The sequence below is a fragment of the Hippopotamus amphibius genome, chromosome 7 (assembly GCF_030028045.1).
Source record: "Hippopotamus amphibius kiboko isolate mHipAmp2 chromosome 7, mHipAmp2.hap2, whole genome shotgun sequence".
Lineage (NCBI taxonomy): Eukaryota > Metazoa > Chordata > Mammalia > Artiodactyla > Hippopotamidae > Hippopotamus > Hippopotamus amphibius.
In genome coordinates, this window is record NC_080192.1 from 129,130,058 (window position 1) to 129,152,318 (window position 22,261).

Below are 22,261 nucleotides of genomic sequence, written 5' to 3' on the forward strand. Positions count from 1 at the left end.
AAACAAAGTTTGATTTATAGACTCATGTAATTTAGGCTTTGTTCAAGTTACTATGGCTATATATCACTTATCCCCAAACAGTCATTTATTTTGTTTATGCCTTTTTTGGGTCTAAAATCAGAACAGCATCCAGTGCTGGTGTCTTGACTTTGCTGCATGATGTCTGAGGCCCCCGTTGGAAGACTCAGAGACTCAGGGCTGGATCATTTGTTGCCTTGCTCACGTACATGTTTGGCAATTGCTGCTGACTTTCAGATGATGGACCCAGTTCCTCTGCGTATCAGCATCTCTATGTGGTCTCTCCACGACAGCTAGTTTGGGCTTCTTCACGACAATGGTGTCCCGGGTCCAAGGGCAAGCATACGGAGAGAGTGAAAGCAGGGGCAAGCTGTCCCACCTGTTATCACCCAACTTCAGAAGTCAGGCAGTGTCCCTGTGCCACACGCTGTTCATGGAGGCATTCGCAATATCCTCAGATGCAAGTGGAGGGAAATAGTCTTTAGTTCTTGATAGGGAGGGGCGACATACTAGAAGCACATAAAATACTGGTCTGGAAATACTGTTGTGTCTCATTTTTGAAAAGCACAGTCTGCCACAGACTTGGAAGGGGACCGTAGAGATCAGCTGGTCCAGTTCCCTCATTTTACAGATGAGGACACTGAGGCTGAGAAGAAGGGACATAACACGGTCATGGTCTATGGTTGGTGGTCAGACTGGGGCTGGGACTTAGCTTGTTTAACTCTAGGCTGCAGTCCTTCCTACTATACCACTTTTCTTCACTTTGCAGAATGTGTAGTTCTTTCACCCAAGTCATGAGTGGTCCTCCCCTCAGAGTTTTCTTAAGCCAGCAGACAGGATGACATAGGCAGAACTGCTGGCATTGTGCTTGGCATGGAGTAGGCATGCAGAAAGTGTTTTTAACTGTTCTTCCCCGATTTCTGTTTTATCCAAAAAAGGCCTAGTTGACATGTTATGTGTAGACTGTGCCAACACGATAGAATAGAGTCACTTTCCCAGCATGTGGAAATTAAATGGTAAATCTAGTTGAAGATTTTTTATTTGCCCTGTTTCAGGTGCTCAGAATTTTGATGTCATACGACTATCAACTTACAGAACAGCTTGCAAATTACGATTTGTACAAAAACGATGCAACCGTAAGTCATTTCTACTCATTTCTATGATAACTGGTTAGAGCTTTTGATAATATAAAAGATTTTCATATCTTTTAGTCATATTGTAATGTTAATTGAATTATTTTTGTCTTAAGTGTTTATCAGAATATAAGCTTTGTAGTGGAAAGAACTTGATAATTTATTCTGTGTGTCCCTCAAAATGTTTAAGAAACTCAATAAGGTGACTAGTTTTGAGATTAAGTCTTTAAATGGGAGAATTGATTTCTTCTTGTCACTTTTTTTAATGGAAAGTTTTATGTGAAATTAATAGAATTTATCAGCTTCTGGAGGGAAAGAAAAATTAATACTTTAATAGAGGGATATTAAAAATTTACTTTCTGGATTAAACTTAATGTAACATACCGGTCTTTTCTATAAGCAGTTGCTTTCACAATTGCTACTTATAAAACAAGTAAATTAAATACATATATTCACACATGCATATAAAATCTTTCTTAATTTCTGTACAGATGAATTAACTTAGAATCATTGTACTTTTCCCAGATGTGTTTGTGTGTATGTGTTACTGAAAAACTGTTTTGTGTAATGGAAAGAACATTAGCCTTAGAATGGAGAAACCTGTTTTGCTCCAGGTTTTGTTTGCCATTTATTATAAATGTGACCTTGGACAAGTCACCTTATATCTAAATACTTCTACACTACTTTAAGTCCTACTCAAAAATCCTAGCTTAAAATTCTCTCCAAAGAGTTTACCATCCCATCCTAGACTGAAGTCATGTTTCTTCTCTGGTTCCCAAAGCGTTGTTTTTCAAATTATGGGTTGTGACCCATTAATGGTTCCTGAAACCGTTTTGGTGAGCTGGAGCCAGAACTTAAAGCATGTAACGGAGGAAAAAAAGACAAAGGAGAAAAAGTCAGAACGTAGCTTATGTGGTAAGGTATTCTGCGAGACATATTTTTATATATATCTAGCGCTGTGTGTGTGTGTGTGTGTGTTGATTTAAATATATTTCCGTGGGTTGTTGTCAGAAAGTTTGAAAATCACTGTCTTAGAGCAACTACCATTTTTATAATTCTTCCCATAATTATTCCTGGAACACAGTAGTCTCTGTGTGGGCTGAGCCAGGCTAGTGGCATTAGTAATACAAAGTAAAAGATACATTGTTCTAGAGGTTTTATTTTGTCACATATGATTCTTCATTCCACCTGAAATTTTTTTTGTGGGTGGAGAGTATAATAAGTAGGAGTCAACTTTGAATTTTTTCCATTTGTATGTTCAATTGACCCTACACTATTTATTGAAAAGACCATCCTTTTTCTTCATTACTAAAAAGATCTTTTTCTCATATTCATTAGGAGAATGTACAAGAATGTTCATAGCTGTGTCCATATATGAGAGGATCTGGTTTTGGACTCTTGTGTTCCATTGGTCTGTCCTTATACCAATAATCACTACCATAGCTTTATAGTACATTCTGGGTTCTTCGTTCTATTTTCCTTTTTAAGATTGAGACATTCTTGGCCTTTTTACATTTGTTTTCACACAAATTTTAGAATTTGCTTGTTAATTTCTACTAAAAACAAACAAAAACAAAGAACCGTGCTGGGATTTTTTTCCTTCATTTCTTTGTTAAAGCATTATTTACATGTAGTAAAATTCATCCTTTTAATGTATAGCCCTGTGGGATTTTGTTGGGACTGTATTGAATCCGTAGATCAAGTTGGGGAGAATCAATGTATTTCCAATTTTGAGATTTCGTTCTGTGAACATGGTATATCCCTCCATTTATTTAGGTCTTGAATTTTTGCTAATTATATTCATATATTTTTGGTAGAGATACTGCATGTCCTTTATTGGATTTATTCCTAAGTCCTTGATGATTTAGGATACTATTATAAATGGTATTTTAAAATTTCATTATCTGTTTCTGGTGTATATTTAGCAATACAGTGACTTTCATATCTTAATTTGTACCTAGCAGCCATTCTAGACTCAAATACTAATTTTAATGATGTATCTGTAGAATCTTTATGATTTTTCAGTGTGTATAATTTCATCATTTCTGAATAATGACAGTTACATTTCTTTATTTCCAGCACTTGTACTGATAATTACTGAATATTTATGTAAGTTAGGGTCTGAAATACAGTAAGAATGATGATAGTGGGCATTTCTTACCTCATTCCCAGTATCAGAGGACTGGCTTTCAGCATTTTACTGTTAGGTAACGTGTCTGCTGCAGGTTTTTGTAGATACCTTTAATCAGATTAAGGAAGTTCCCTAGTAGTGTGTTTCTTCATTTCTGAAGATAAAGTTTATTTTAAAAGTTTTCTTTTTGATAATGATTTCTGACTTAATTTCATTTTGATCACAGAACATGGTTTATAAGATTTTAATCCTTTAAAATTTATTAAGATTAGTTTTATGACTCAGGATAAGGTCAGTTTTTGTACACATTCTTTGTGTTCTTGAAAATAAAGCATATTTTCTAATCATTGGGGGCAGGACTTCCTGTAGTGTCCATTATGCCTACCTTGTTAGTCATAAAGTTTGTCTGTGACTGTACTTATTTTTTGTGTTTGCTGTCATTCACTAGGAGAGGTGTGTTAATGTCTCCCACTAAGCTTGTGAATTTATCTCTTGGAGGTTCTGTTACATTTTGCATTGTGTATTTTTGAAGCTATTGTAGGGGAGGCAAAACTTTACCTCTACCTTCTCAGGGTCTTCAGTGGGGCCTGAGAATTAAATTGACATAAGGCAGATTAAGAGGAGATTTTTACATGTACATGCGAGCCCCCTTACGAAAATTAAAATCCAAAAAGAAGTGAGTAGGTCTAAGTGGTTATATACTAAGTTGAACAAAGAGTGGCAGTTGTGGCAAAATAACTAAAATATATCAGGAGACTAAAGATAAGAGTTATTTTAACAAAGTCTGTGGAGATTTCTCTCAGACTCAATTCACTGTCTCTGGTATGAGGATGTTTCTTTCCTGCTGGAACAGGGAGGGCATTTTTCACATGGGACTTTATTTCCTGCTTTTGGGAAGAAACGGAGAGGTCAGAGTGTCCTTCTTGACATCTGCTGTTTTCAGGTGTCTTTAGCTCAAACTAATCTGTATGCCATAGTGGCATATTTTGGGGTAGCATATTCTGCCATCCTTCACTATTCTATTAAATATAAATAAATGTAAAGTTCTTATATCTTTTTGATGAATTAAAACTTTTGAATTGTTGACGGTTTATTTTCTTTGTGTTCTAGTCCATCTTGTTGATATCTGGAACATGATTGAAGCCTTCCGAGACAATGGCCTTAATACACTGGACCATACCACTGAGATCAGTGTCTCCCGCCTCGAGACTGTCATCTCATCCATCTACTACCAGCTGAACAAGCGCCTTCCTTCTACTCACCAGATCAGCGTGGAACAGTCCATCAGCCTCCTCCTCAACTTTATGATTGCTGCATATGACAGGCTAGTACTTTCCCTGCTTATTCCGTTTTAAGAATGTTTCTCTCCTAATCATCCTTCTTCCATGCTGCCTTGCCACGGGCTGTCAACTTAGAATCCCAGTTAAAAGGGAAATGAATTAAAGTCCCTTCTAAAGACTGGTTAAATGCCAGAGTGACTTTCTGTCCTCGGGCATGTCACATATTAACCTCTGTAACATTAGGGAGAATCACAACCCTTCAGACATATTGCTTGGTAAAATTGTAGGTACCTTAGTATAGCTATTCTCTATCCAGTGAGATATAGCCAAGTTGTACATTTGATTATGAGGCTTTCTATTTGACTTTTAAACTAACTTTTCTTTATTATGTAACAGCAATTGCCTTTGGACTATAGTATCTTGTTTTCTCTTTATTTATGTTTAGGATTCTATTTTAATTTTTTTCAGTGTAGCATATTGTGTTCTAAACCTTAACACAGTAGAAGGAAACTAAATGTCCTCCGAATTAAAACAGAAATGAGTTGCTGTATTTATATTTATGGAGAATTAAGTTGGTATGATAAAAAATAAAAAATAAATCATAATAGTTCTTTTCTGGGAACCAAGAGTTCAGATGTCTGATCCCTGCTATATTATCAGCCATCTGATTTGGATGGGTTAATTCTCTCCGCTAGAAACTTTTCTCTCTGTAGAAAAATGAGTTCATATATTTGTAGAATGCTGTTAGTTATCCTTTATAATATTGAGGGTTCTGTGAATTAATGGTAAAACCATACAATTGTAAAGCCAAGTCACAACATAGGCATTCACTAAATTCACAACATTTTTATATGATGTTATCAAATTAGATATTCCATCCATTTAATAAAAAGTTGTTTAAAGAAATTTGAATTTTTAAAACATGAGTGTACATGAGGCATATGTGCCAGAATTCTAATGCCATTTTTTAGCAGTTAATCCAGTACGTTAAGTTTATACTGTCCAAGGGATGACTCTTTTGATCCAAAAAACCTTAGTAAAAACTGTTATTCTGTGGTCAGTAAGCAGCACCTTATCATGACACTGACTCCCTAAGTCAATGCAGGGCCACACAACACAAATTAAACTTTTTTTTAAGTAGGAAATAAAAATCATCTTACAGCCTGAAAATGATAAAGCAGAGATTATAAACTTTGATTTCATAATTATATCAAATAAGTTAAGTGCTACAACTAAAAAAGGGAGGAGAAGGGAGATAGCAAAGGGAGAATGGGAAGACCGAAGGTAAGGGCAGAAGGTACAGAGGTGTCCTGGGACAGAGTCAGAGAAAGCTGGACACGCACAGAAAGAGACAAAGGAAAAGAAGAAATGGACAGTAAACCAGATGAAGACAGATCAGCAGGAGGGCACACTAAAGAGAACAAGGGAGAAACAAGAAGAGATGCATGAGTTAAGAGTAAGGAACCTAGTGTGGCAGTGGTGAGTTTGGTAATTCTCAAGTCATAGCCTGTTTCAGACGTTGACCATGGGCACCAGAATAAATCATCACATCTTTACTAATCTTGAAATCTTTATATGATAAGAACTTATTTAGTTAGCTCTCCAGAAATTTGAAATTGGCTTTCATGTACTGAGAAAAAGAAAGGATCTGGGGAATTCCCTGGCAATCCAGTGGTTAGGACTCTGTGCTTCCACTGTGGGGGACCTGGGTTCAGTTCCTGGTTGGGGAATTAAGATCCCACAAGCCTAGTGCTGCGGCCACAATAAAAAAAAAAAAAAGAAAGAAAGGATGTGGTTATCAGAATTTTATTTTTTAAAATCAGGGCATTTTGTTGTTAAATAGTTCAAAAAATCGTCTTTTTATAGATTGGCCACTTTCTTACTTAGGCTGGAGAATTCCTTTGGTAGGTAGAATTCCTGTTATTTTAATGGATCTTTTCAGGCTTTTGTATTTCATAATTTCTCAAAGTTAAAATTTGCATGTAATAATTACTCAATTATTAAATTCCCTCACCTCCAAATTCATAGCGAAATTTTTGGTCAGGTTATTTTTGATTGTTGTAATAGATGATGAGACCTTAAAATAACCATCAAGGAACAAGGATCTAAGACTTTCTCCCTTAAGTGTATATTTGCTTAGGAATTAATTTTTTTTAATGCTTAGGATTTAAAATATTTCACATTTGACAATTAAAAGCATTGAAAAGTGCAAAGAATAATACTGTAAATATCTGTGTGTAGGCCTTCAGTGAAAGCTATGAGGAATGATCAAAACGTTAGCCTTATTTTTAACTTGATCAAGTCCTCAGTACCACAGTATTGGTAGTTACGTGGTCTGGTCTGAAGGTACAACAGGTGATGCTCTAACCAACATTTTTTTTTTAATAACAAGGATATCCAAATTCCCAGCATAAGGGACAGGAAACCTTCCTTACTGTTTTTCAGTAGAGCCGATTTAGTAATTTAGAGCTTGTGATTTATAAACCTCCTTTCTGTTTCCAATCTCTGTATTAGTTCTGTGTCTTCAGCTGCAAGCAATAGAAAGCCTACTCAGATGGGCTTTCACAGTAACAGGAGCCCGGGCTCACATAACAAAGGAGCCAGAGGCAGGATCGTGGTTGCATCAGGGCCCTGGCTGCATATCTTTATAGTGGTCTTGGCTTTGCCCTCCTCTTCTATCAGCTGTATCCTCATGCTAACTTCAAAAAAGTTCAGCTAGCAGCTACTAAATGCTTCCTGTCAAGTCTAGGTAGGGGGAGAGAGCCAGTTTTCTTCAACACCAAACAGAAGTACCTGAGCCTCCCTCCACGAATGTGCATTTGGGCCATGTATGTGTTATGCTTTTCAGTTAAAACAAAGGATTTGTATCTTTGGGGCAGAGAGGAGTTAAATTCTCACCCTCACCCCTTGCTGCCTCATTGTGGGAATGGGTGCACTAGATAAGAAGGTGATGACCACAGAGTTCACTATTGAACTTGCAGTGCATTGTAAACTTGTGGTTCCCTTTCTTGTTAAATAGTCCTACTCTCCATCCAGTTCCTCAAACCTGAAACTGAGAGTCATTATAACTCTTTCTTCTCCGTCAGTCCCCACTTCCAGTCAGTTACCAAATTCTTTCATTTCTACCTCTTGAATATCCTTCAGGTCTATGTACTTCTCTCCATCCCCTCTGCTACCATCCCAGACCACCAACATCATCTTTTGCCTGGACTGCTGCTGTAGTTTCTAAGTGATTTTTTTTTCATATACTCTTTTTTTCCCCCTCATTCATTCTTAGAAATAAACATCCACCAACGCACTATCTAACCCAGGAACTTGAACACTGACAATAATTTACATTTCTCTCTCCTAACCTATCCCACTGACCTGCACCTAACTAAGGTGAACCCTATTCTGATTTTGTGTTATTTCCTTGCTTCTTAAACAGCATTTAAAAAAAATGCGGACATAAATATTGTTTCATTTTAAGTATTTTTACTAATAAGCGTACCACGCTATTACCTGATTTTCACCCAGTAATATATTTTAAAGATTCATTCATGTTGCATGTAACTACAGTTCAGTTATTTTAACTGTTATATAACGTTCCGTTGTGCTTCTGTGGCATTTTGATGTTTTCCAGATTTTTACTCTAAGAAACAACACTGCTTGGAATATTCTTATACGTGTGTTCTGGTACATGTGTCCAAGTGTTTCTCTTGGTTCCAAACTGAGGAATAGGATTGCTGTGCAGTGGGGTATATGAAAGTTCAGCTTTACTCTGAACTGATATTTAGAAAGAATCAAATTATTTTGCTTAAATTGTACCTGTACATAAGAGAGCCTTTTGATTCACATTCTATAAGCCTTGGAATTCTCGGACTTCTTCGTTTTTGCTAAATGACATCCCGTTATTTTTTTTTGATAAATTTATTTATTTACTTATTTATTGGCTGTGTTGGGTGTTTGTTGCTGCACATGGGCTTTCTCTAGCTGCGGTGAGCGGGGGCTACTCTTCATTGTGGTGTGCAGGCTTCTCACTGTGGTGGCTTCTGTTGCTGTGGAGCATGGGCTGTAGGCGCCCAGGCTTCAGTAGTTGCGGCACACAGGCTCAATAGTTGTGGCTCACAGGCTTAGTTGCTCCACGGCATGTGGGATCTTCCTGGGGCAGCGATCGAACCCGTGTCCTCTGCATTGGCAGGTGGAGCCTTAACCTCTGGGCCACCAGGGAAGTCCCTTTCATTGTTATCTTGATTTGCATTTTCTTGATTACTGAGCATGTTCATGTGTTTCTTGACCATATTTATTACTTCTGTGAAATGACTCTTTGTGTCTTTTGCCCATTATTCTAGTGTGTTATTTTTTCTTCTTGTATTGATTTGTGGGAGTTCTTCATATAATCTAGGTAACAATCCCTTCCTGATTATGTGTTTTGCATATATATTCTCCCAGTTTATAGCTTGATTTTTTTTTTAAATTATTTTTTGGGGGTGCACCAAGTTCAATCATCTATTTTTATATAGCTTGATTTTTTACTTAAGATGTCTTCTTAAAATGTTTTTTAATGAAAATGTCAAATATATACAAACATAGAAAGAATATTATAATAACATTCAATGTGCCTGTCACTCAGCTTCAATAATTATCAATACATGACCAATCTTATTTCATCTATATCCCCAGGCTCTTTGCCTCTCTTCTCCCCACTTTCTTGACTTATTTCGAGCCAAATCTCACGTCATTATCATGTCATATGTAAATATTCCAGTGCATACATATCTCTAAAAGATGGGCTGCCTTAAAAAAATTATTACCATAATGCCCTTATCTCACCTGAAAATTAATATTCATTAATAGCTTAAAATATCCATTTCACTAATTCTCTTATAAATTTTTATTTATGTTTTGTTAATTTGAGACTCAAAGTCCATGTATTGCAGTTGATTGATATTCTCTTAAGATTCTTTCAATCTGTAGGCTCTCTGTTCATCTCTTTCTTTTTACCCTGGAGAAAGTTATTAAGATTAATTGGTACCATTACTCTCTTTCTAGGTAATGCAAAGACTGATGTGTTTCTATACCATTTGGTTTTAGGACACTTTAATTTCATTTACCCATTCTTTTATGTCATTGAAATTGTGTATTTTTATTTTATATATATTTAAAATCAAGCAGACCTTAATTTTTTTATACAGTGAACATCATTTAATTTATAGGTAAACTAAATGATGTTCACTGTATAATAAAATAAAGGTCTGCTTGATTTTATTTTTATTTATTTATTTATTTATTGAGTCTTCGTTGCTACACACAGGCTTTTCTCTAGTTGTGGCGAGCAGGGGCTACTCTTCATTGTGGTGTGCAGACTCCTCATTGTGGTGGCTTCTCTTGTTGCGGAGCATGGGCTCTAGGTGCACGGGCTTCAGTAGTTGCGGCACATGGGCTCAATAGTTGTGGCTCATGGGCTCTAGAGCACAGGCTCAATAGTTGTGGCACATGGGCTCTAGTTGCTCCATGGCATGTGGTATCTTCTTGGGGCAGGGATCGAACCCATGTCCCCTGCATTGGCAGGAGGATTCTTAACCACTGTGCCACCTAGGAAGTCCGTGTCTACTTGATTTTAAATATACTAGTTTTGTTGTTTTTTACCTGTTCCTGCATTTTCAAGCTTCCATCAGGAATTATTTTCTTTCTGCCTGAAGAACACCCTTTGGCATTTCTTTTCTGCAAGTCAAATTGTGATATGGTGTCTTAATTTTAGTTTGAAAATTTCATTTTCATACTTTAAGAATATTTTCACTTGGTATATGAGTTTTTGGTTGACAGTGGTTTTCTTTCAACATTTTAAGATATTGTTCTGGTATTTTTTTAGCTTCCATTATTTCTGATGAGAAATCAACAGTGGATGTAATTTTAGCTTCTTTGATGGTAATCTGTCAATTTCCTCTGGCAATTCTTAAGATATTCTTTTTTTTCCTTTTTTCTTCTGGTTTTCAGCAAAATTACCATGATGCCAAATGCACCATTCTTATCTCATAGTCCTTAAATATAATAAGCAGAGTTATTGTAAGATCTGTGCTTATAATCCAATACCTGGATTCCCTATGGTTCTTTTTGTACTGTTTGCTGTTTCTGTTTTTCATTCATGCCATCTTTTTTCTTTTATGCCTTGTTATTTTTTATTATGTGAGAAATATATTGCAAAATTATTTTTTATTTTTATTATATACCTGACATTATATTGCAAAATTATTTGCAGAAATACTTTGAGGTGTAGGATAAGGTTTTCCTATAGAGAGGGTTTATATTTGTTTCTACCAGGTGCCTGGAGACCTTAACAATCCAGAAGCACCTGAGTTGTTTCTGATTCAGCCCATGTGCGGCCCTGTTTTACTTCTGCACACTAGCGCTTTTAGGTCCGCCTTTGGGCTTTCAACCCAGAGTAATGGGAGCAGGAATAGGCAGTTTCATGAGGATTCAATGTTCCACATCTCCCTTCTAGCCCCTTAATATTATCACAGAGTTACTACTCTGTACTTCAGCCTTTCTGGTGCCCTCTCTGAAATCAGAAAATCGCTTGCATGGAAAAAGTGGTTTCAACCATTGCACTGCCTTCCTGGGCATCCAACTCCTTTGCATCAGGTAACTCAGTTATTAGCCCTCATTTGCATTCAGGGAAATTAAAATTTTTTTTCCCACCATTTCTACTTTTACTCAGAGAAAGAGGTGATCGGTCTGCCATTACCAAATATTTCCTCTGTTTTGACTTATTTTTTCTTTTTTTTGGATTGTTGTCATATTTACTTCCTCTGTCTCCTGTTGTTTCTCATATATGCTTCAGTTCTTTACCTTTCTCTGCTTCCTTTTAGAAGAGTTTATCAATCTGCATTTCTTCTCATTAACATGTTCTTTGTCTAGAGCCATTCTACTGTTTGTCCCATCTATTATGTTATTTTTTAGTATTTTTCAAACCTAGTATATCTGATTTATTCTTTTTCATGATTTGTGGTTCTTATATTGCTCATCTCTCTCTTTTTTAGTTTGACCTTTATTATTTCTGTTTTTTAATTGAAATATAATTTTGACATAACATTATATTAGTTTCAGGTGTTCAATATAATGATTCAATATTTGTATATATTGTAAAATGATCCCACAATAAGTTAGTTAACATCTATCACCATGCATAGTTATACCTTTTTTTTTTCTTGTGATGAACACTTTTAAGATCTCTCTTAGCAACTTTCAAATATGCAATACAGTATCTTAAACTGTGTTTACCAGCTGTACATTGCATCCCCATGACTTATTTGTTTTATAACTGGAAGTTTGTAACTTTTGACCCCCTTAACCCATTTTGCCCACCTTTCACCCCCTGCTTCTGGCAACCACCAGTCTGTTCTCTATATCTCTGAACTGGGGCTTTCTTTTTTTTTTTTAATTAAAAAAATTGTTTTTAGTTTACACATAAAAGTGAGATCATATGGTATTTGTCTTTTCCCATCTGACTTATTTCACTTAACATACTGCGCTCAGAGTCCATCCATGTTGCAAATGCAAGATTTCCTTTTTTTATGGCTGAATAATATTTCATTTATGTATGTATGTGTATATATATATATATATACACACACATATATATACACACACATGCATACACACCGTATTTTCTTTATCTGTTCATACAGTGATTGACAGATTGCTTCCATATCTTGGCTGTTGTAAATAATGGTGCAGTGAACATGGGGGTGCGCATATCTTTTTGAATTAGTGTTTTCATTTTCTTCAGATAAATGCCCAGAAGCGGAATTTCTGGATCATTTGGTAGTTCTGTTTCTAAATTTTGGGGCAATTTCTATTCTGTTTTCCATAGTAGCTGCACCAGTTTACATTCCCACCAGCAGTGCACAAGGGTTCCCCTTTCTCCACATCCTTGCCAACACTTGTTATTTATTGTTTGTGATGATAGCCATTCTGACAGGTGTGAGGTGATGTCCCATTGTGGTTTTGATTTGCATTTCCCTGAAAATGTCTGCTTTCATGTCTGTTTAATATATTTATTATGTTTATTTTTATGTTCCCGGTCCATTTGTTCTAATACTTATGCTTTTGAAACTGGTATAAGTTGTCCATTGATTTTTTTTTAAGTTAGTTGTACCCCTGGGTCCAAGGAGCGGTGTTGGGTTGGATATTTGCAGTGAATATGGGCAAAACGTGGATGCCTGGGCTGGAGTGTCCGCATGCATATATGGTGCTTCGAAGTATGGGGTGTGTTGGAGGTGGCAGGTAAAGAGGGCCAGACTCTCCCCACGTGGGAGCATGAAGTGTCTCAGAGTCCTAGGTTTGAATTTGACTTCCAGACCATTTTGAAGGTATATTAGTCATTGTATAGAGATAGAACATATTTTAATTAATAGTCTATTAGCTTGATTGATAACTTGAATATTTAGACATATGTATATGGGCCTCTTTCTGTAATCATGCTGCTATAGGGGCAGGCCTGCTGCCAACTATTGATTAGGCCATAATGATTTCTGACAAAAGATTTATTTTCTAGGCGACATCTCATTTTGAATTGCTGGTCTGAACGTTTATATTTTAATCCTGATAGGGCATTCTTGGATAGTTATTGTATTCTATGTTTTCCACTCTCTGTGTAAGAAAGAAAAATGTTTTAAAATGACTTTCTGAGAAGTTTCTTTTACACTTTATCTGACTATTGAACCTTATTTTTTTCATCAGGATTTGTTTTGTAAATGAGTCTGTGGCCTTCACCAAAAATGTTGGTTCCGAAATATAATGAAATTCCACCTTTAATGGAACAAACCTATTAAAAAAATCATATATCTAATGAAACTAGGCTTGGATCAAATCTTCAAAACGTATCAATATTGACTATATCAGTGAAAAGCCCAGGGTTATTGTTTACCATCTAAAATAACAGTAGAAAACACTCTTTAAAATTTGAACAATCTAAAGATTCCTTTAGGGTAAAAAACTTTTATATATCTAATTTATGGTGATTTTATATGAAAAAATTCCTGTGTAGCTTGGAAATATGGCTGAGAACTGTTTTAAAATCTTGTTTTAGCAGTTTAATTTGGGTATGTTAAAAGTTTCCATATTTCCTTTTTAATACTGGATGCAAAAAATGAAGCAATATAAAAGAAAAAGCAAAACTAGATAAATTCACTTTAAATAAAAGCTAATGTATTCCTTAAATTCTCAGTGTGCCCAGTTAGCATATAATGGAGTGGACATTGCTAAAAAAGGATAATATTAGGTACTGTCTTCCTTATTAGTGACTTTTAAACAAAACTATAATTTCCTGGGAGGCACAAACATTTCATTTGTTTATGTACAGTATTCATTAATATCCCTGCTTGTTCTTCGATGGATTCAAGATGACAGGAAAAAGCCAAATAAAAATAGGAGAGAACTGGTGCTGAATGGGAAGTTTTTCATGCCCTCGATAGTAGCACGTTTAACTCTTAGAAGGATCTGATCATAGCTTTTTAAGGAAATTTCCAGGGGATGGTGGAGAATGAGCTAGAGGTTTTGAATGCTTTAAAAAGGTGAAATCCTAAGGGGAAACCTATGGAAAATTGGAGAAAAACAGCCACTTTGGTGGAAGAGGAGCGGAGCCCGTGTGCCCACACAGCATCCCCTTCCCTGCAGGATGCTGCTGTCGTGTGGATTGTGTGATGTGATGTGTGGTGTGATACCACCAAAAGCAGTTCACTGAGCCCCCGTCTAAGTGCTTGGTGGCAGAGTTACTTTGAAGGTCACTTATTACTCTTCCCATCACTTACTTTTTAAATTTTGTAGCTTTCCTTTTCTCCGAAGAGAATTCATACATTTGTGCTAATTTTCAAAAAGGACTCTGATTTCAGGATATGCAGACCTGCAAAGGGTTTGACCATTAACTGTTATTCCAGATAAAAAAAATTTTTTTTGGATTGTTATTTTGGCCTTATTTTACTGTTTCCTTTTTATAATTTTTTTTTTTTTAAGAAAGAGCAAGAGGAGTACTTCTGAGTGTTACTTTTACCCTTGTCTTTGTTTTTCTCTGAAAAGGAGAGAGGAAGTAACAGAGAGACTTCTCCAGTCTATTCAGTACTCACCTCCAAAGTTATCTGATTAAGACACTGTTTTCATCACGTAACCTCCCACCTCGGAAACCCTCAAAGATTCCCTGTGGTTTTTGAATTAAGTTTGTACTCCTCACTTAGGTCTGATGCTATCAGTTTTTAATTCCCTGCTCATACCAAGCGCTAATTAAGCTACTTGAGGCACTTGGCAGGTTTTCCAATATGACTAGCTCATTTCTTCTCTCCATGCATTTCGGTTGGTCTCCTTCCCTTGTTTTTACCTACCCTGTAGTCATCTTTATTATCACCAATCTCATTTTCATGCGTATGATGACCTGTAGTACTTGTCTGTATTATTATTTAGACTTTCAACTGTATAATGCTCTCAGCTGCTTCATAATTATACAAATAAGATTGAAACTCCCGGAGAGCAGAGATCCTACCTTTTATTTCTTTGGTTCCTCGATAAATACAATGCTGGATTCTTTAATATAATATTTGTAGGATTGAAATGAAAATTAGCAGGCATTCTGATTGTGATAAATTTGAATAATATTCTGTGTTGATTTCACTTGATTAAGCTATTTGACATTTGCCAAATGAATTTTTGATTTGCCTTGATTATTGCATAATCCACTCACTGTGACGTTTTGTAAATTAAGATTAATTGGAAAAATATGAGCTTTCAAAAATCAAGGAGAAATGCTCTTATTACTTTTAGCTACGTGCGATAATTGGGCTGGTAATAGTGTTTCTTAAGTAGAAGTCTGTTTTTATGTGAGAAGTACTAATTTATGGTTGGCAGCATTTACAGTTGTTTGCCAAAGATGTAGAAATAGCTTGTTTTCTTAAGTAAAAAGCGCTCCCCGTAGTTCTGTTTTCAAAAGTATTAATTTGAATAGCGAGCTCTTATTAGATAGTGCAAAGCCATAAACACCATGAAGTTTGGGTTAATTTTTTTTTATTTACTTATTTTTAAAATACATTTATTTATTTATTGGCTACATTGGGTCTTTGTTGCTGCATGAGGGCTTTCTCTAGTTGTGCTGAGTGGGGGGGGCTCCTATTCATTGTGGTGCCCAGGCTCCTCATTGCGGTGCCCAGGCTCCTCATTGCGGTGGCTTCTCTTGTTGTGGAGCATGGGCTCTAGGTGCGTGGGCTTCAGTAGTTGCAGCCCACAGGCTCAATAATTGTGGTGCACGGGCTTAGTTCCTCCGCGGCATGTGGGATCCCCCTGGGGCAGGGATCAAACCCGTGTCTCCTGCCTTAGCAGGCAGATTCTCAACCACTGCGCCACCTAGGAAATCCCAGGGTTAGTTTATTTTTTAAATTTTTTATTGAAATACAGTTGATTTACAATGTTGTGCCAGTTTCAGGTGTATAGCAGAGTGATTCAGTTATACATATATATACATATATATTCTTTTTTTAGATTCTTTTCCATGATAGGTTATTAGAAGATATTGAGTATAGTTCCCTGTGCTATACAGTAAGTCCTTGTTGGTCACCTGTTTTATATACAGTAATATAAATGTGTATATGTACATTTTTTGACTGAACTGTGCGCCATGTGGGATCTTAGTTCTCCAACCAGGGATCGAACCTATACCTCCTGCATTGGAAGCACGGAGTCCTAACCACTGGACTGCCAGGGAAGTCCCTGGGTTAGTTTAAATATCAAAAAATTTGAGACATTACTAAACTGAAATGAGAAAATTCCCATCCAGAGGGCACATGTGAGGAGTGCAGAGACTTCTGAAGGTACCTGCATGTTAAAACATAACAATGTTTATTCGGGGTGACTCACTGTCTGCTAAGCTTGGCGTAGAGTTAATCATGGTGTTTTCTCAGTGTTGGATAATAAGGACTCTTTTTAGAAGTCGTGTGCATGGTTTATTGTCAGACTGTAAAATGATAGGTCTACGGAGGTGAATCATGCAGAGAAGTCTGAGACAGAATCATTGTGTTTTTTTACTGAGGGAGGGTGCTCCCTGGAGGGTTCTGTGTGGGTGGGGTTAAAATAACAAGTTTCCTTTCTCCTGTCATCCTTAATACATATTACCTGTTTATCCTTTCAATTTATGTCTTTGTGTAGGGGTTAATATTCACTGTTAATTGTGTTATACCTTAAATAGTGACCTACTAATCAACTCTCCAGCTAGGCCAGATTTTAAGGGAGCCACATTTTGTGTGATGAAACCAGGTTAAAGATCTTTCCAGATCTTGCCTGAAGAGAACTGATTCTGGTATGAACTTGAACTTTACTCTGGAAGTGCTGAAAACTTGGATGTTGGTGAGGTTATATTTGCGATGGCCAGGGGCAGCTGACTGTTCGGTTTTAAATGTAACTTGACCAGGGCATATGGATTAAATTCAGATGTCTGGTGGGAAGGGTCAAGAATAAATTTTTCCAAGAAGAAGGAATCAGTCAGATAAAGGACAGAATCATAGGGAATTAGGCTGCTAAGTGACTGCAGCTTCTCTCTGTTACCTCTAATTGCAGAGGAAGAATGCAGAGCTCCAACATTACAAAAGTAAAAGCGACACTTTTCCTTTGCTGTGTTTGGGGGCAGTTATAGGAAGTTGTAATTAGGCTTAAAGTAGTCTGAGGGATTTCAGTGCCAAGAAAAGCATTTGGAGCAAAGGAGTAAATGCTGAAGTTTGGCCTACAAAGCAAATAGTTGAGAGGAGGGAGCTAAATTTTTTTCTTTTTGAAGAAAAATAAAAATAACATGATTTGAAGAAGTAAGGATTGTGAGGCTACCCCTTCACTAATTTTATTGGATGATTATTTCTTCATGCTGTTATACTTATATTTTTATATAAGTATCTTTAATAAATATTTATAGGTATCTTTAAATATATGATTTATTCACTTGTTTATATTACTGTTTCTTTTTGAAGGGTGAATAAACCTCTTGGTAGTTGAAACTGTGAACCTTAAGTTGTAAATGATGGTAAGCATTATAAATGGGAAACAATTTATAATTAAGAGTGGGCTCGGGCCATAGCCCCATTCTCAGAATGCACAGTTACACACTTATAAACAGGTTCTTAAATATAAGGGCTCACTGAGCATCATTTCCAAATCTCTCCTGCCTGCACACTCATCCCCCTCACATTTACTGTGATCCTTAATCTCAGATACCTCTCTTTTCCCCACACTTAAAGCACTTTCAGCCTGACTTATGTTCTCTCCACCCTATTGAGTTACACATTGACACTTAGACGTATATCCCTTCACCCTCAACAAAGCTTGTGATGCTAAGCGCAGTTACATTCGCAGACTCAGAAGAGCATGCAGGCAGAGAGGAGAGAAGACCCACGGTTGGTTGGTAGGGAGATTGCTGGTGGTAGGGAGATTGCTGTGTGGCTGTTGCGAATAGGAAAGTGGTTGGAAAGTAGATATGAGAGGAGATGAGTTAAGGGGCCACACGTTACTAACAGTAATTAGTTGAGGAGTTAGTGCTCTGTTGTTAAAGCATCTGCAGAGGGCTTGATGTGAGACCAGCTGTTGAGACCAGTAATAATCCTATGAGTGGAAAAGGATACAGGTGTTTTAGTGCTGATCCAGGTCAGCTGAGAAGTGTGGCTGCTGTTCTGTATTTGACTAGAAGAGTTGCTGAATCCAGGACTGCAATTGCAACAGAGTTGAGTTAAATAATATTTGAGTAAAGGATGAAAAGAGTTGTGAGTATTAGTGTTTCTAAAGCATTTTGAAGATTAGGAAAAAGTGCTGTTTGAGTATTGTTATAATAATTTTTAGAAGTAAAGATGTCATAGACCCATTAAGACCTGTTTGATAGCATTTATTGATGCATACTTCAGCAACAGAGTTGATTTGTTTTATAAATTTATGTATTTATTTATTGGCTGTGTTGGGTCTTCGTTGCTGCACACGGGTTTTCTCTAGTTGCAGCGAGTGGGGGCATTGTGTTGCGCGGGCTCCACATTGCCGTGGCCTCTCTCATTTCAGAGCACGGGCTCTAGGTGCATGGGCTTCAGTAGTTGTGGCACGTGGACTCAGTAGTTGTGGCGCATGGGCTTAGTTGCTCCGTGGCATGTAGGATCTTCCTGGAGCAGGGCTCGAACCTGTGTCCCCTGCATTGGCAGGTGGATTCTTAACCACTGAGCCACCAGGGAAGCCCCCAGAGTTAATTTTGACCTGGGTCTCTTGCCAGCATGCTGGGCTCTGCCACTCTCCTGTCTGTCTGCATAGATGGCATTAGTTTCTTTTTTGCAGCAAGGAATAGATGTTATTTTGTCTCTTTGAAGGAAGAACATGAGATTTGGAGCCGGAAAGAGTCATACAAACACAATATGATTAATTCTCTTTCATCTTGCATTATGTCGTTGCCTGTGAAATACAAGCTAAAGTCTTAGTATTGCATTAGAAGCTCTGTGTTGGTACTTCTTAGCTTTGGATGTGTATTAAAATAATGAGGAACTTTTTAAAAGAACCAAGAACAGGGTGGGGTTTAGGCATCTGAATACTGTCTTTATTCTCATACCTTATCGAGATTTGTATGGGTTTAGAACTCTAAGAAAATACAAAGAATCATCTTGTTGATTTTTACAAAAATATCCTATAGTGAATTTGGGATTGCATTAAATCACAACAGGATTCTGATCCGTTTAGGGAGAGTTGACATGTTAGTAATATTGAGTCTTTCATCTCATGAATATGGTGTATTGATTTACCTTTTCTTTGATTTCTTTCATCAGTATTTTGTAGTTTTCAGCATACAAATCTCGAACATATGTTTTTTAAAAATTTATGTTTTTCATATCCTTTGTGCTATTGTATTTCCAATTATCTTTTGCTAATTTATAGAAATTTCAATTTTGTATGTGGACCTTGTATTCTTCAACCTTGCTAAAGTCCCTTTTTATAGTGTTTGGTTCTATACATTTTTTGTAGGTTCCTCGGGATTTTCTACACAGAAGGTCATGTTGTCTGTAGTAGGTACAGTTTTATTTTTAAACTTTGATCTGTATGCGTTTATGTTTTTTTCCTGCTTTATTGTTCCAGCTGCGTTCTCCAATGTGGTATTGTGTTCCAGTAGTGATAGCAGTCGTCCTCGACTCGTTCTTGATCTGAGTGGAAAAGCACTTAGTCTTTCATCATTAAGTATGATGTTATTAGCTGTTATGATTTCTTTTGAAGGTGCCCACTATCAGACTGATGAAGTTCTTTTCTTTTCCTGGTTTTCTGAGAGTATTTATGAGGAATGGATGTTGAGTATTGTCATCTGCATCTATTCAGATGATTGTGTGTCTTTTCTCTTTGTATTGATTGATTTTCAGATGTCAAACTAGTGTTACATCACTGGGATAAAGCCCCCTGGGTTGTGATTTTTAAGTCATTTTTATACATTGCTGCATTTGATTTGCTCACATTTTGTTGAAGGTTTTGTATTTGTGTTCATGAAGGATACCGACTTGTTATTTTCTTTTGTTGTAATGTATTTTTGCGTTTTTTTTAACAGAATAGTACTGGCCTCATAAAAGAATGGAGAAGTGTTCCCTCCTTTTTTATTCCCTGGAAGAGAGTAGAAATGCAATTATTTCTTTTTTAAATGTTTAGAATTTGCCAGTACAGCTCTCTGAATGAGGAGCTTTCTTTTTTGGAAGGCTTAAAAATACAGATTCAGCTTCTATAATGGATATGGGCCTATTTCAGGTTACCTATATCTTCTTGAGTGAGCTTTAATAGTTTGTGTTTTTCAAGGAGTAGTTTATGTCTGTCCAGTTCATCCAAGTTGTTGAATTTATGGACAAAAGTTTTGTAATATTTGCTTATTATTTCTGTAATGCTTAGAGAACCTGTGGTGATACCCCTTCTTTCATTTTTGATATTGGTAATTTGTGGCTTCTCTCTTTTTCTCTTAGTCCGGCTGGCTAGAGATTTATCAGCGTTATTGGTTTATTCAAAGAACCAGCTTTTGGTTTCATTAATTTTCCGTATTGTTTTTCTGTTTTCAATTTCACTGATTTCTGCTCTTACTCATATTATACTTTTTTTACTTTTGCTTGTTTTGGGTTTAATTTACTGTTCTTTTTCCAGTGTCTTCAGTTAGAATCTTAGCTTATTGGCTTAAAAACCTTCTGACTTCCAGGATAAACATTTAATATTTATAAAGTGAAAAGTGCCCACACTTTCATTGCTTTCCTTTGGCTGCCTGCTCTCGACCCTGGATGCAGCTAATGTTATTTTTTCAATATCCTTTCAGACAGTTTATACATATACAAATATATGAGAATATTATTTTTACTCTGTCCTTTTTAACATAATTGCTAGATTGCATTCTAGCAATTATTTTGTTCCATGCCTTGTTTTTTTCTTTTTTACTTAGTAATCTATCTTGGATATAATTCTCTATCTTTCTTATTTTTTTTCATTCTTTTTTATGATAGCCTGATAGTCTTCTGTTAATAGACATCTAAAGATGGGGCCTGGACCTTGGTATTTTTAATGGTTTTATTCTATTTATACATTTTATTATTGAAATTTTCATTATGGAAAATTTTATGCATTGCAGTTTATATATCTTAAATGTTTTTCAGCCTGCATTTTTCCCTTTCATCATTCTCTCCCTTAAACCATTAGTTTTGTCCAGTAATGGCAACCCTCACTTCCCCAGGATTCATTTTTTAAAAGTTTTTATTCAGAAATAAAAAACACTTACAGAAAAATACTTAAAGTACAGTTTAATGAATTGTTATAAAGCAAATATCCATATAAATACTCCAGAGGCCAAGAAATAGAATATTGTCAGCATCCCAGAAGCCCCTTGCGTGTTACAGCTCCTCTGTCTTCTCCCAGAGGTAATCAGCATCCTGATTTCTGTGGAAATCTCTTCTAAGCTTACTTTTTACTTTCCCCTGTGGAATTTCCTGGGTATTCTTCAATCATGAAATCTATATCTGCCAAAAATGCTTTGAGCAAGTTTACCTTAAAACATGTCGTTAGCCTTTGGCCTCTTCATCCTTGCTCTGCTGGTCATCAGGCTTGCTTACTCTCTCTTTGAGCTTCAGGAACGTTTTCTTTTGTTGCTTCGTCTTTCTGGGCCACTTTACTTCAGGGTAGAAGCTCATCCATCAGAGTTCTTAGTTGTAAGCATTAGGAACCATCTCTGGCTAATAAATTAAAAGGATATGGGCGACCCATCGGCTTTCTAAGAAGGTTGGGAAGGTAGGCTTGGTGACCACACTGCCAAGAACAGAGCTCAAAATCATAGTCACAAAACTGGTCTCAGGAAGCACCTCTACCGCCAAACTGGACTTCGACATTGCTGCTTGTGCTCCAGGTGCCACTGATGCTGGGCCATGGGGGCTGCCAGGAGAATGTCTGTCTCTGCTCTCAGGACACTGCGTATAACTGCTCCTACGGTTGCCATCCTCGCCAGGTGGATTCTTTGGAGTTCTTACTTTTACAGGTTAATCGTTTTCTATTTGAAGTCTAGAGGTGGTGTATCTTATTGGTGGAGCTTGTGTTATGTGCCCCGTCTTAGTTTCAAAGAAAGATAGGAAAGCAAGTATTTCTTTTTTTCCTTCTTTAAACGTTGGTAGTGGTATACTTGTCCCATAAGGTGGGGTGTGCTTAAATGTAGACTTAGCATTTGGATG

At 36.6% G+C, this 22,261-nt stretch overlaps 1 protein-coding gene across 14 annotated transcripts in view; it reads left to right on the plus strand.

Annotated features, from left to right (window-relative positions):
* Nucleotides 1–22,261, plus strand: part of DTNB (dystrobrevin beta) — a 228,707-nt gene that overhangs the window by 34,805 nt on the left and 171,641 nt on the right. For all 14 annotated transcript variants that reach the window (XR_009054650.1, XR_009054651.1, XM_057741417.1 and 11 more), the window contains exons 3-4: nt 1,074–1,154; nt 4,393–4,606. Coding sequence is in view for 12 of the 14 variants with exons in the window: in XM_057741417.1 (XP_057597400.1) it covers nt 1,074–1,154; nt 4,393–4,606 (295 nt within the window). In the remaining 2 variants the exon portion in view is untranslated. The remainder of the gene's footprint in view (nt 1–1,073; nt 1,155–4,392; nt 4,607–22,261) is intronic.